At 39.6% G+C, this 15,664-nt stretch overlaps 1 protein-coding gene across 11 annotated transcripts in view; it reads right to left on the reverse strand.

The window, feature by feature from the left end:
- The window catches only part of DOCK10 (dedicator of cytokinesis 10), a 249,127-nt gene that overhangs the window by 37,505 nt on the left and 195,958 nt on the right, over nt 1-15,664 (reverse strand). For all 11 annotated transcript variants that reach the window (XM_081261150.1, XM_081261149.1, XM_081261152.1 and 8 more), the window contains exons 26-31: nt 14,924-15,037; nt 12,350-12,421; nt 7,111-7,257; nt 5,576-5,659; nt 3,275-3,371; nt 1,585-1,629 (exon numbers count right to left, since the gene is read on the reverse strand). In XM_081261150.1, coding sequence (XP_081117276.1) covers nt 1,585-1,629; nt 3,275-3,371; nt 5,576-5,659; nt 7,111-7,257; nt 12,350-12,421; nt 14,924-15,037 — 559 coding nt within the window. The remainder of the gene's footprint in view (nt 1-1,584; nt 1,630-3,274; nt 3,372-5,575; nt 5,660-7,110; nt 7,258-12,349; nt 12,422-14,923; nt 15,038-15,664) is intronic.

The following is a 15,664-nucleotide window of genomic DNA, read 5'->3' on the forward strand; positions in this document are numbered from 1 at the left end:
GAAAACACGGGGAATAAAGCTCCTTCATACTGATATGGATGATAATTTTATGAATATGACCCAAAAGCACAGGGAACAAAAGCCAAAATAAATAGGTGAAACTACATCAAGCTAAAAGGTTTCTCAGAAACAAAGGAAACAAAGTGAAAAGATAACTATAGATTGTGAGATCACACTTTTGCAAAATGTAAGCCTGAGCAGGGGTCGATACAGTAGGAACTCACCCAACCCAAGAGCAAAAGAACAACCCAATTAAAAACTGGGCAGGGGACCCGAACAGGTATTTTCCTAAAGGAGACATAAACAAGAAAGGGAAAACCTGCTCGATCATGCTTTCTTTATCCACTCATCAGTTGATGGACACAGATTGTCTCCTTTCCCTTGTTGCAGTTAATATGGGAGTGCAGAAGGCTCTTTGGCATACAGATTTTATTTTATTTAGACATATACCCAGTTAGGGGATTGCTAAATCATATAGCAGATTTATTTATTTAGTATCAGGGTACTAGAGATTGTACCCAGAGGTAATTAGCCACTGAGTTACTAAGTTGCTTAGGGCCTAAGGTTAAATCCCTTAGCAGGCATTTAGGTCCCTTTGCCATTTGCATTCCAGGCTTTGAACTTGCCATCCTCCTGCCTCAGCCTCCTGAGCTGCTGGGATGACAGGTCTGTGCCACTGGGCCCAGCTTATTTTTAATTTTTTGAGTAATATCTGTGCTGTTTTCCATAGTGGCTGTACTAATTTACATACCCACCACCAGGGTGCAAGGGTTCCCTTTTCTCTATGCATTCTCACCAGCACCTGCCATCTTTAGTGTTTTTGATATGAAATCAGCATTTTGAAGAAATATCTGCACTCCTATGTTTATCTAAGAGTTCTTCAAGGTAGTGAGGATATGAAAACAACCAAAGTGTTCATGTGTGAATGGGAGATAAAGAAAATACAAGGTAGTATTATTCACTCTTTACCAAAAGGAGGGAACATTCTGTCATTTGTAACAACATGGATGGAGTTGCTAAGTGAACTGAGCCAGACCTGGAAATACACTGTATGATCTCACTTAGATGTGGATTCTTCAAAAGTTGAACTCATAGAAACAGAGGGTAGGAAAGCAGTTACAGGAGGTGGGATTGAGAGAAACAGGATTTTGGTCAAAGGTTGTAAACTTTTAGTTATAAGATAAATTGTGGACATCAAATGTATGGCATGGTGACTATAGTTAATAATAGTGTAGTGTATAATATTATATAAAATAGGTTACATTGAACAAGTATATATGATATACATATGTAAAGTATATGAATTTTATTTATAATACACACTACAAAGATTTCTGATGCTTTGGGAAATTGAAAAATATCAACTTCTGGAGAGTAAAATATGAAAAAATATATTAGTGAGTCATTAAATTATCTGTGACAAGATAAAAGTTCAGTCAATGTTTTGAATATTTTGATTATATGATATTAAATACAAGACTATGTATTAGCACCAAGAAAGTTGGAGATTTATGGTCTCTCTACTCATCAATATTATTAGACAACTGGATATTGATTAGGTAGGTAGTATAAGCTATTATTTACCTGAGGCGTGTAGCTCTTGAGTTGATTCTGAAGGTGTCAAAGGATCTAAATTTAATACAAATGAACAGAAAGTACATATATATACATATATATATATAAATATATATACATATATACACAAAGACTCTCAGTTACACACATATTAATTAACTATGTGTAATTTATAAATGGAAAATTAAAATATATTTTTTAAAATTATAACTGAGTCTCTTCAATATTTTCATTTTTCAGGAGGAATACCTTTGGTTGTTAATTGGTTTCCCTAAGGGAAAATGTCTTGAACAGAATTATTTTAATAGCTCCTACAAAGGTCCTATTTTTCTATAAAATGAAACCAGCCTGTTTTGAAACACACTTTTATGTTCACTGTTTATAATATCAGACCTACCAAGAAATTGTCAGGCCTTTTTCTGAGGTATTAATAATGAACGAATGGAAATAAAATGACCAAATAAGAATTTGGTGCTCCTAAAAATCAACTTAGTTAACCAATAATAACTTGACCCTAACTTGTAAAAAGAAATTCAGAACCCTAAAAATATTATGGTCTAAAATATTATTTCTACCCTTTTTTCTTTGGAAAGTGCTTTATGGGGGTAACATACATGGATTATGTTTAAGATTAAAATGCCACAACTTTTATAGGCTTGATACTATAATTTTCCCTCTAAAATAATGGTGCAAGCTATCGTAGGCTTAAGGAGCCTCTTTACCATCTTTGTTTCTGCTTTCATCATCTCAATGCTGTTGTGAGTAGTTCATTCACTACTTACATGTAAAGCGTTTTAAGTTCCTAAATTATTGTAGTATTTTCTTTGCATCTTGGTGTCTAGATGGGTAATTTTCTATCAGGAACCTCCTCCAGCTCCCCCAGTACACACATTTTAGTTTTCAAAATAATAAAGAAAAATATTTCCTACAGACTCTTTGTGCTTAAGTGCAGTCAACAAAAGACCCAGAATCTCCTCCTGAGGCGGGTGCCCTCTCCCTCTCTGGTCTGGGAGAGTCAAGTGTATATGATGCTGTGCTCTTTCCTCCCTCCTAACCTTTCCCTCCTGTTCTTCCACTTTTCTTTGTACAATTCTTTGAAGTTCATTTTGACATAATTATGTACACATTAATGAAACTCCTAAATGATATTTTACTCACAAAGTATAACTTTCTTCCTGCAATTATTTTGATATCTCAAAATCAATGGAAAGCTCTCTTTTGGAGCCGGTAAAGTAAAACACAGGAAGATTACAGGTTACAATTCTTTGTTATAATCACCAGGTTTAAAATTGAGAAACATAGAGTTGTATTCTTTAACCATATACAATCAACTTCTTCTGAACTTTAATGATCAGATTATCTGGCTCTGAGATTCATGTTACAATTGCAGATAACACTATGATTGAGAAGGTAAGAAAACAATAACTAAAGGTAAAATGAATAAAAGTGTGGGAATTATTAATCAAATGATAATTAAAATTATTATTATTATTATTATTAGGTACCAGGGATTGAACTCAGGAGCACTCAGCCACTGAGCCATATCCCAGGCCTATTTTGTATTTTTATTTAGAGTCACCATTGCTGAGGCTGTCTTTGGACTCGAGATCCTTCTGCCTCAGTCACTGGGATTAGAATTGTGTGCCACCAAAGGTGGCTAATTAAATTATTAATTAAATAAAACTCGGGGAGTTATTACCTGGAATGTTTGCTGATCTTATGGGAAGACACAACGGAATAAAATGCTCATGTTGACATACTTCTTGTAGAAAATCAAATTTATATTGGCACAGTGTCTGAAAAAGAGTCAAACTGTATGACTATGATTTATACACCAACGAAGTCAATAGAAACAAACTATATCTGCACTTGAATCTTATTCATAAAAAGAGGAAGTTGCTATTGTGTGGTCAGCAAATAACTGAGTTTAAAGGATTCTGTGCCCTCTGAAGTGGTACTTGCGTGAAGCTCCCTGTCTTTGGAGACTGCTCAGGGTTCCTCAAGAAAGATCCCATTTGTAACCTACATGAGGCTTCTATGAGACAAGGTCCTGAGTCATGTTTTGTGCTTCTTTTAGTTTATGTCATAACAAGATTATTGTGATAAAAATCCTGCTGCACCCTAGGAACACTGTTCTCTCAAAAATTACACTTAAGTCATAAACAGACTCCTACAATCAGCAACCGAGATCCAGAGCTAAGCAAGTTAAGGAAATTGGTGGTGCAGATCTCTTATAAGAGTAAAATGCTGTATGATACTTCTTAGGGATGTTATTTAATTCTGCTTTCTTCCTTGCCCTATCAAAAAGGTCTAAGGTTTCAATAATAGTTGAATGTGGACAATGACAGTGTAGTCTAGATGTGGTCTATGATGAATGACTGTGGCACACGTGTCAAGAACAACTGCATCCCAAGGACCACTAGCACATTCATTGTAATTTTTACCTCATGCAGGCTTAGTAACCATTCTTTAAGACCAAATTAGATCACCATTATTATATTCACTAATATCAGATCACACACACAAAAATATATCCCATGTACTCAGATGCCCTAGGATTGTAGTTTGGGGTATCATCAATTAATAATTTAAAATACTACCATTTTAAATAAGTACAGTATTTCACATATCCTCTTATACAACATAGTGAACAGGAGTGTAAATTAATCACATATGTTAATTATTTTTCATGGAGAACTTCACTCATTCTCTTTTATTTTTGGAAATATATATAATTTGGTTCTACTGAAATTTTATCTCAACCAATATTCTGCAAATTTCATGAATAATGGAGCCCAAACATACACTTTCAAGAAATGTTTAGAGAGAAATTGAATTTTCAAACCAAATTACATTTAATTGTGTAATACCCCCGATCAAAAGTAAATTTTTACTGCTGCAAAACTATTGTTCAGGCTCCTAAGCATGACATAAAAGGCTTAAAAATGCCATTATTTACTTTTGGTCTTTTTATATATATATTTTTTTAAACAATAATTTCCCCTTGGAGAATTACTTCCTTCCCAATTCGAAAATAAAGCCGAATGGGAAACTATTATTTCAGGTGACTCATCTTCCCTCCTTAAGAGTCAGGTGTATGACACAGAGCAGGTTGATCACATATTTCCTCTACAGCATGTATAATGAGAAGCAGGAGCAGCAGCCGCCACAGCCGCAGTGCCCTGGCCAAATGGTCCCTCATTTGTGATTATTCTGAAAGTGCGCTCACTGGTCCTTGCTCTTCTCAATACCTAGTTCTCCAGCTGTTTACTCAATGCCATTACTCCTAACCTCCTTCCAATACCTTCCCTTTGGATCAAACTGGAGTCTGCTTCTGTTTCTTGCCACTGGAAGAAACTTAACTGATCTAACTTTGTTGATCTGCCAATTTCAGTCTTAGATTCCTCCAGCATGTGCCATATGATAGCTCAGTGGTCTGAACTTGAGAGTGCATAAGAATCACCCCACTTGAAAATGTGAAAGAGTCACCCTGTTCCATTAAAACAGACTTCCGGGCTTTTCTGATGCTCCCTCACTGGTCTGGGAATCACACTTGAAGAACTACTAATGCTCAGGAGTTCCTTCCTCACCTCCTGGCTCATGCCCCTGTTTGGGTAGGGTGATTGGCCCAAATGGATTGTCCATTTTGCATAGGACTTAAGGGTGACAGGGAAGTAAGACTTCCAGTGATAAAACCACACATCCCAGGATAAACCCGACTATGGAAACTGCAGCTGGAAAAAGCCAGTAGCTGCACCTCCCACAGGAAGTAGAAATGGAGGCAAACACTTTCCTCCACTCCTTTGTCCTTCATTGAGGAAGGACCTGGGAGACTTGCTCAGCAGATGGACCATTTAAAAGCCTGCCTCTCCTTGGCATAGACATTATTTTTCTGATGTAGAAAATACCTTACATTTTAAGGTAGATCTACATGGAGACCAGTTTACTTATTTACAACGCCAGAGTTTAGCAAGCTGTCACTCCAGCCCACGGCTCTTACCTTGAGGTCCCCAGAGGAGAACATGCTGATGTAATTGTTAACCATCCGAAACACAAACCCTCGGTCCATAAACGTAAAGCAGCGCTGAAAGGGATAAAAGTCTACTTTCAAACATCTTTACTAGAGGAATCATCAAAGATTTTAGGAAAGATGATGATATATTTTGAAGCAAAATAACATTTAATTAAATGGGTTGTATATGTGTTTTTAAAAAAAATCTTTAAAATGTGCTTAAGCATTCTTCCACATATGGCAACCAATTGAAATACTCGATACAGTATATACGTCAGAAAGTTACAAATCTGTATTTATCAACTATATAAAACATCACTTAGTATTTTCAATGAAATATTAATAGCAATGAAATATTAATGATTTTCCCAAATATTTTATTCTGTAAAGCGCTTCAAATAAACTACCAATATAACAATAATTTTTATGTCCATAGGTCTTAAAATGTGATAAATAACTAAAGTGATGGTTTTTTTTTCTCCTTTACCCTCTTCCCCTTTAACCCTGACCATCCTTTTCTCTCACTGGAAGCAAGGAAAGAGAAAAGAAAAAATGAGAGGCAAAACATTGAAAAATAAATAAACTCAGGTAAGAAAAAACTATAGTGCATAATTTGGAGTAATTTTTAACACATTAGAAAATAATTTAGACCAAATTAAAGCACAACAAAGACAACCCAGGTTAATTTCTCATCCACTGCCATAGCTTCTCAATGTTATATTACTAGCATTTATTTATGAATTCTCACAGTCCCCCAGCATGTTCTTGCATCTAACATAAAGAAACAACTAAAGTGGCTTCATCAAAGTTATTGTAGTCATCTGCTGAATAACAGAAGGAAGAGAAGAAAAACAGTCTTTCTTATTAAGTTCATTGTCTGCTACATGATTACCATAATTCTGCATGTTGACTTTTTTTTTTGCCTTTACATTTTCATCTTTTCAATTCAATATGAATCCCTGTAACCCAGAGAAACATAACTGGCCTCCCTATACATCCAGATTCAGAAAGTTGTTGCTGCATATTAAAATTGATAATTTTCTTTTCATATGATCCTTGAGTAATCTTTACATCATCTAAAGCCTCCAGGTAATATACCCAAAGTGATCAATTTCCAAAGGTTTTTCCAAAGTGGCTATTTGATATGATTGTTACAACCATCACAATCTGCAGTGCCATTTCAAGGGCAGAAATGCTTCAGAGAATAATACTGTCACAATGCAGCTTCTCCTGCAAACATTTCATTTTTCTCTTTAAAATTATTTAGAAATACTATGATTTGACAACACTCAAATGGATACTTTTATCCATTTAAAATATCTCCTTAATATTTCCTCAAGGAGAGACTCCAAATTGGAAAAAAAATGAAGAAGTATTTAAAACAGGAAAAATGTGTAATGAGAACATGCATCTCTCTGTGTTAGTTTTGACTCTTTATCACAGAGATGCGAGTCCATGAACATTTAGCCAACTTGCACTCGCTGCCATGGGGTGTGAGCAGAAACACAGCCTCATAACTGTACCTTAAGAAATCTGGCCACGCTGTGGTTTGCCCGTTTGGTTTCTTCAAGTGCATCTTTGTATTTCCAAATCACATGGTCGGACAGGACCATCACAAGATTGTCCAACTCACTTTGGTAAGATTCAGGAAATCTTTGAGTCCGGGAAAGCTGTGGAAAGAATGGATTATTCATAATGTAGCATGTGAAATACTAAGTGGGGAGGAAATAAAGAGACTTACTTTATCGATTGACAAATAAAGAGCCCTTTTGAAAACTTGAAGGCAATAATAAATAGAAGACTTTTATATTTCAAGGTCATGATTTCCACCATTTTCATTTAATGTTCCTTTCTATTTTGGTCAATAAATTTTCACTTTTGCATTAAAATTTGAATTATTACATGTTAACTGCAAACTATTCAAACAATAAAGAAATGTACAAAGTAAAATGCAAACTTTTAAAAAGCTCTTCTCACATCTTAATTACCTTCTCTTGCTTCTCGGGGAGTATCTATTGTTAAAAATTTAATGAATATCATCCTAAAAGTTTTTGGATGTATAGTTCCATTTAATTCAATTTTAAATTTTAAACTCATATTTTGATTCTTTTAGAACTAGGAGTCCCCTAATAAACAGCTACTAGAAATCAGTGAATGAGATGAGTACTGATATTGGTTTGAAATGTTCCCTAATAACAGATGTGCTTTAACTAACCTTAACACCCTGGTCCCAGTATGTGCCACAGGGAAGGAGTGACAGTGAGGCCTCACAGGTTAAGATGCTTGTGACACAAGGCACAGAAGGGCTTGGCAGTGAGATTACATAACACTGAATAAAACTTTGTGAGTCCTGTTTGGACTTCTGTACATGAGGGGGAAGTTTGAGATGGCCGAGTTGTTTCCACGTCTTAAATTTATATAGACCCTTTCTACAGGATCAGTGAGATTCATTCATTTTTACAAGTTGCATTTAAAAATTAGACCCAGACACATTTTCACTACACACAGAAACAGAATTTAATTAGATGGCAGCATATATGAAAGTAACAATCACTTTTTAAGTCATCAAAGCACATTTGTAGTTTCCTCTTTTCATTTGTGATTTTCTAAAATCCAATAATTAATGTCAATGCCTGTTTTCTCCACAATGCCCCGGGCTTTGCTATTGCCTTTCTTCTTCCTTTTTCATCCCTATCTTTCAAAGGCATCCTGTGGTCTACCTCTACTCTTAAACCAAAGACTTTCAGTCTGTTCTCTGGAAGAACGTCAGGAAGGCTTGAGGTGGAAGAATTCCTGTACCAGAGATGGTGGCATCCTGTACCAGAGATGACAGGAGAAGGACGTGAGATGACAGCAGGCTTCCTGAGCTGCAGAGCTGGAACAAGGAGGACAAGCTGGGCTATGGGATGGCCAAGATGATGTGGAGTAGGCCCTGGAGGCAAGGACTGAACATCAGCATTTGGGAGCTCTTAGGAGCAAGGATAGCAATGGGGAGTGAAAGTCTGAGCAGTTCAATGGACCTTTGGGGTCAGAGATGAGTGCGAGAAGCTGTTCAGTAGCTCCCAGGAAACAGGGACTCACCTTCACCCGAAGGCAGGGGGCGCTATTGGCCTAACCATATTGGGTCTCTCAGAGGACCAGCACCTTTTTATACTCCCTAAATCTCCTGAAATTAGTGACTGTAATTTCTCTAACGGTGAAGAAGGCCATTCACTTCATAATTTATAAAGAAGAAAAAAAAAAAAGAACAGCTTGGGAGAAGTGCTAGGAGCCACAAGCAAATATACGATGTATGGCACCTTTGGTTGTAAAGTGATGCCAGCTAGCCACTGAGATATGATTATGTTAAGATTTACATTCATATGGAAATTGGACTCCCGCTGTTCACCCTGGCCTGCTACTGGACTCATGTTACGGGACTCATGGAGAGTTCCCATTGGTTGGGGAAGGATAGTAGGAGGAAATTCTGGGGGAGGTCCGGGGGACCCCCGGTTCTGGGAGACGCCCGCGTGGGAGGACCGGGTTTGGCTTGCCGGCGCCTACAGAGTCTTGGCAGCTTTTTCAAAATAAAGTTTTGTTCCTGCTTGAGTGGCTCGTGATTCTGTGCCCAGCCAAGACTGCGGCAGAGAAGTTTACTATAATTGTCTTTATGCAAAATGATGATTTCAGGTCTTTTCCTATTGTGATCAGTAGAGATGGTGAGAAAATTGTCAGTGTTGGGCCCCTGAAAGAACTCTGGAGGGTGGGGTTATCAGTGAAGCTGGTGATGAGAAGCAAGCCTGCGTCATGGAAGGTGGACTGGTGGACACGGTGTTGTGTGTGATCACTTATTCCTAGGCTGCTCATGGGTGTGCTCTGTGACCTACTTATGTGAGAAGATGCACAGTGGTGATAACTGGAGGAGAACGTTCCCCTAATCCATTCTTTCACAGATGAGAAAATCAATTCTGAGATGTCAAGTGCCATTTTTATCATCTAACAAGTTGGTGACAGGGGAGGGATTGCATGGTGAGGATTTCCAGTCTGGTTTAATGACAGAGATAGGAATCGTTCTAATCTTTATTTTAGATTTTTCTCTTCCTTCCAGGCAGGAGGCTCTTATCTCTGGAAGTGGAAGAACAGATGCAGCCAAAAAGCAAACATAGGATTTAAGGTGAAAAGTTGGAAGCAGCAGAGATTAAAGGTGCAGCCCACACATTTGTTACGCTAAGGTCAAGGCCATGGTGGGAAAGGCCTGGGGCCTGGAAGCCTCTGGATGGAGCTTCTGGGTGGGTGACCTTAAGGAAGTAGCACAGTGCCCTTAACCCTTAATGTTGATAGAAATGTCCTACCCTCCCCACAAACAGCCAGTGCTTCTCCCATGTGAGAGACACTCCAAAGGACTTGCCCTGCAAGGAAATAGGCAAACTCCTGGGAGCTGAACCCCTCCTGTGCTGGTGATCAGGCCAAACACTGAGGACTTCTTGGGATGAATAAAGTGGGAAAGACAATGTACTAGAAGGGGCTGTAAAAATTAGCTAGTGTGTATGAGCAGGAGCCAGGGGAGTACCTTTGAGACTGGACAATCAGGGGTTTCTAAGAGGCCAGAATGTTAAAGGGGTAAATTAGAATTTAAAGGCAAGGGGGTGCTTTTTCGGGGCACAGGATCAATTAAAGCCTCAGAGATAGGCAACTCACTGCTAGGGTGGCTCTCAGAATCAAGGAGATGGGCCACTTCAGGGAAAGTTGGAAATGTCTGAGTTACCTTGGCAGAGGAGGGAGGACAGAGTAAAAGATGGAGGAAATGGACATGTGGGAATGGCCATGAGACCAGAAGAGCCACCAGAGTATCAGGTTCCACAGGAAGGTCCAGGAAACACACTTCGCACCCAGGTCATCAAGAAGGTGCTAAGACAAACCTCACTCGAATGTTCAGTGGTGCCTCCTTGTCTGCAGGTAGGAGGAGCGACAGCTGTGGGGACCATGGGCCACCACAATAGCAGAGGCCCTGTGTGGTACTTAATCTCCATCGGCCAGGAGGCTGTAGCTATTATACATAGCAAGGCTGGAGGAAAGCAAAGGGGGCTTGACTCTCAGGACCTGTGGAGCTGGCTAGCGCTGTGCAGAAACCCTACAGACAAAACAAAGCAACCAGAAATGGTGGCAGTTTGCATCCAATAAGTAGGAAAGAAGGAACATCTGGAAGATTAAGATGCTCACTCCAATAAATAGTCGTGATGCCCTTCTTTCTCCTGGACCTGAGTCAATGTTCGTATCTGGTACACATCAAGCGAAGAGGTGGCAGGGTCCTAAAGGGAAACCCATTATAGTACTAAGTATACACTATAATGATTCTACCACTTTTATTTTATTTTTCCCCAAATACAATCATTTGTTCAGGCTACTGACCACTGGGGAGAGGGGGATAATAACACATTTCAAGGACATTTGGATACAGATCCAAGTTGAAATCGATATCTGGAAACCAAACACATCTCCATGTCTGCACTGTTAGAGTGAGGAGTTGCAGGGATTAAAAACGGAGTCTTGACTACAATTTCTGTTAACAATAGGTCCACTGGGTTCAAAGATCCAGCTAGGAGTCAGTTAACTGGTCACAACTGTACAGTAGGAATTGACAAAATTGACATTTGGAGCAACGATACACTGACGGCGTGCGGGTCCTGTGGTACTACCCTAGTGGGGAAGCCATATGGACTCTGACGCTGCTTCTCCCCCACAAAAAGTAAATCAGAACAGCAGCCCTAATCCCTGCCACGCCCCCTCATGCAATGTTATTCTGTTCTGATTTACCCTCCTGGAGGGGAGGAGACAGTGCCAGAGTCTTGTCCTTGGTCTTACCCAAATGAGAGCTGAGAGAAATAAGTGTGGAATGGAGGTGATGCCTCTGGATATGTCTTGGTCCTCCTTGTGCAGTTGTGATTGTGAGTTGTCATATGCAGCAACCTGCCCCAAGTGGAATGTGAGTACTGAGGCTGAGAGCACTGTGGAATTAGGGTTTGGGTCCCACTATCAGGTAAGTTAACAAGAATTTCAGAGCCCCGAGCTAGGGTGAGGGGATTGAGAATGGATTGTAGTGCAGGTAAGTAATGACTACATGGTGGCCCCTAAGGAGACCTGCTGCCATGATAGGAGCTGTAGTTAATCCTCTCAGGTAAAGAGTCTCAATGGAGCCGAGGAAGAGCAGATTCAAGAGTGTGTGCAGTGTGCTATGCAGACTGCAGACTGTGGAAGCCATAGTCATGCACAGCTCAGATGCTCCTGCAAGACAATCTACTGGGAAGAATGTAAAAAGACAATGCATCAAGCATACACCACGGCCACACTCTCCCCATGCTGCTCCTATTCAAAGACTGAGCTTGCTGAGGTCCTAGAGCTAGATGATCTGCAGAATCCTATAATGAGCCTTCTTTGTTCTGAGATTACCCACTGGCCTGGCCAAAACTTTCTCATTGAATGGCCCTTTCCAGCCAATCCTCCTTCCTTCTTCATTTTCTTTTACACACATCAGAACTTCCTATTTCTTTTTTCCTGTCCCTTTTTCCTTTATAGCTATTTTTGCCCAAGAAATTTTTTGTGCTTGTAATTTTTTCCTGGCGTCTGCTTTTGAATGGGTCTGTACTGACATACATGATCATTTCCTCCGATTAAAGAAAACAATTAACATACATTGCTAAGGTTTCCAAAGCCAATAAAAATGGAAATAACAAGAACCTGTTCATCAGTGAGATTGCTGGCTGACTATATTATACATGATCTTACCTGGATTTTATTTGTGTCAATCAAGTGCTGTGCCATTGATTTGAGGATAATTGCAAAGAAGAACCAGGAATGCTGTTAGGAAAAGGAAGAGACAATAACAACTTATTGTCCTATGGTAAAATAATGATAATTCTGTTCTTCACAATATGTGATATTATCCCACCTTTATCTTAATCGTGTATTCTTTGAAACTAAATGAACCAGGGCAATAATATATTTCCATTATTTCAGGATGATCTTTACAAAGATACAATGGTAAAAGTACATATCAGATATTTTGGTTTCTCAATTGTCTCAAAAAGTCTTTAGACTAAAACAAGTTTCTAGTTTACTTGGCATGACTGATAAATAATAAATGTTTATTCATAGGATGCTCTATTTTTTTCACTTAGTTAAGAAAACTACAACTTTTCACAGCAAGCCAATCCCTAAAATTTCCAGGGATCTTGGGGAGTGTAAAAATAAAAGGTTATATGTTTAAACAGAAGTTAGAAGTCAAGCTGACAAAGTGCTAAATAAAAATGCTTGCTTATCCTACCTTGAAAAATATAACTTCATAACACTCTGGACTGCCACACCCAATGTGGGACCTGGGCAGAGCAGGACCCTTGCCCCTCCTGCACCTTGAGGGGCCTGGGGCCCAAGTATGTCTGTCTTTCCTGCATATCAAGAGATGTCCATGATCCTGCTTTTCCTTTCTGCTAGTAAGGGCTCCTTCCTGGGGTCTGGCATTGCACCTAGGCAACTAGATCCACACTCTGGAGGAAGGACATAGGAAGAGTCTAAGCAGCCCTGGAACCAGGTGGAGGCTCCTGGGCCTCTCCAGGTGTAGAAGGGAGGTGGGTCTCCCACTGGGCATGTTTTCTTAGTTACTCTATATGTTGGCCTTGAGAATGGTTGCATGTTCTAAGGCATGAGGTGGAGGGGGTGCCATACATTGTCACCACATCACAGAAACGATCACTATTTACTTATTTGCTCTACTGTGAATGAACATTGAATTATATAGCCACTTTTAGGGTGATACAATGTTGTCAAAAATTTTTGAGTGCACAGTCCTCACTCCAGAGGATTGACTGAGATGAGAAGGAGCAGAGGCAGTTGTGGCTTAATGAAGGGACCGATTCTTAGTAAAAAAAAAAAAAAAAAAAAGAGAGAGAGAAGTAAAATTCACATGGTCAGGAACATTGAATGAATCCAAAGCCTATTGCAACAATATCCCGTCTCCTATCTTGCCCAGAATGGCGTGTGTGTGTGTGTGTGTGTGTGTGTGTGTGTGTGTGGTGCTGGGGATGAACCCAGGGTTTGTGCATGCGAGGCAGGCACTCTACCAACTGAGCTATGTACCCAGTCACCAGAATGGCATTTTTAACCTTCATGCTAACTGTCACAACATTTGTCTCTGAATTCAATCACTCTCACAACGGCCCTCGGACATACCAAACAACCCACGCTCCTCAGACTTCATCTCACCAGCTAACCTTCCCCTAGCCTCTGCTCCACATGCTGTACTGCTGCCCTGCGACTTATCAAAGGGCCTTCCCTCCAACATGCCACTGGATGATCCCCAAGGCAAGCTCCCTCCCTCCGTCAGGACAATTTCTGCTCCGCTGTTGCCTTCTTCATGGGCTCCAACCTGCCCACCCTAGTTGAGACTTCAAATCAAACTCTTTGTCCTCAGGACACCCACTTCCTCTGCTGTTCCACATTTTCTTGGCGAATCTGATTTCTCATCTTTAACATATGATATAACTTATTCATAAATTACATGTGTAATTTTATTTTCATTCCCCAGTAGAACATAAGTCCTCAAGGGCAGAAATTTTTATTCTGTTCTCTGATGCATCCCAAGTGTCTAGGAGTGTGCCTGCTGCAAGAGGAGCCCTGGGGATACCTGGGGTGGACAAATGGAATGAATATCCGTATAGGCTTAATTCAAGAAAACGAACCGCTTCACCCAGGATAATTTGATCTTAGTGAACTCCTGGTGATGCTTGTTGATCCTGACTTCCTTTTTCAGCTATACCCTATCAATGGTTCATTCCTCAAGTCCCAATAGCTAATTAAATTTAGCTTAGGCCTAAAATCAGGATTCCATAATAATTTAGAGTTACTGTTTTATAAGCTTCTCACATGAGCCAGCTGTGTTTGAACTCTTCGAGACCTAAAAGTGACTGCTGCTCAGTTTTGCTATCTTCGGTGTGCTCATTTCACATAGCATAGTTGATCTTTTTCAAGGTATTTTTTTTTTCTCTTAACAGTGACTAAAAGTCTCCAAATGCTTTATTGTGTTACATGGAGAATTTTGAATGTTTCAGATCATTTTCAATGGTTAATGATTGTGCCTCTAGCCCAAAGCTCCTAAAAGATGGAGTCCAATCTACTTTTCTGTTTCTCTTGACACAGATCTCCTTTGCTCAATATTTTTATATGCTACAGTTTCATTATGAATCTTCTGTCAGGAACCAGAAGAAAAATGACCCATGAAATTCAGTGAGTTCTGTCACTTTCCAGGTCACAGGAGAGATCCACCCCTTGTACCAACAACTGGTCAGCTGTCTCTAAACTTTTTACCTTCAGGACGTGCTTTACTGTTGTTGAGTCATTTGATTTCAAAAGACCAGTCACATTTTTCGCCAGCTCCTCATGTATCGTTCTCTCCTTGCATACGCTGGCCTTGAACACGAACTGAAGAAAATCCAAAAAAGGAAATAAAGTTAATTACTTTTTTAAAAAAGCCTCAAAAATTAGGCCACATGAATGACTCATTACTCAGAATTATCTGCTCATGCCAGATTTTGTCATGAAATAAATGGAGGCCCACTGGTAAGAGTGGTACACACCTGTTCCTACTTAGAGCTTTGCACAGTAGAGCCTTGCTCACCTAGGCTCTCCTTCAAAGTCTTTTGGTAGAAATGGAGAGAAAGAGCCAGAGAGCCACTTAGCGAGTTCAAGGAAACATGGAGGGCTTTGACCCACCTACGTAGGACACATTCCCCTTCTCCTTCCTTCCACTGGTAGCGGATGTCATGGTAGCAATTCTTCATCCTGAAAGGGTAGAGCACCCACTCAAATAGCCAAGTGGGGAAGCGGTGCCTTCCAGAGGCCGATGGGCTAGGTCCCCCCAAGCCCAGGCTCTACCATCCCAAGCTCAGACGCAGCTAGGGAGAGGTTCCTGAGAATCGGCTGGCAGTCAAATGACAAGTACTGTTTATATATATATATATTTTTTTTTTCAAAAAAGATTGGTTTGGAGCTGATTTTCATTATTTTTTCATATCTTTAAAGAATATTCATATCCATTAATGGACATAA

This window comes from Spermophilus citellus (genome assembly GCF_964194105.1).
Source record: "Spermophilus citellus genome assembly, chromosome: 11".
In the NCBI taxonomy this organism is placed as follows: Eukaryota; Metazoa; Chordata; class Mammalia; order Rodentia; family Sciuridae; genus Spermophilus; species Spermophilus citellus.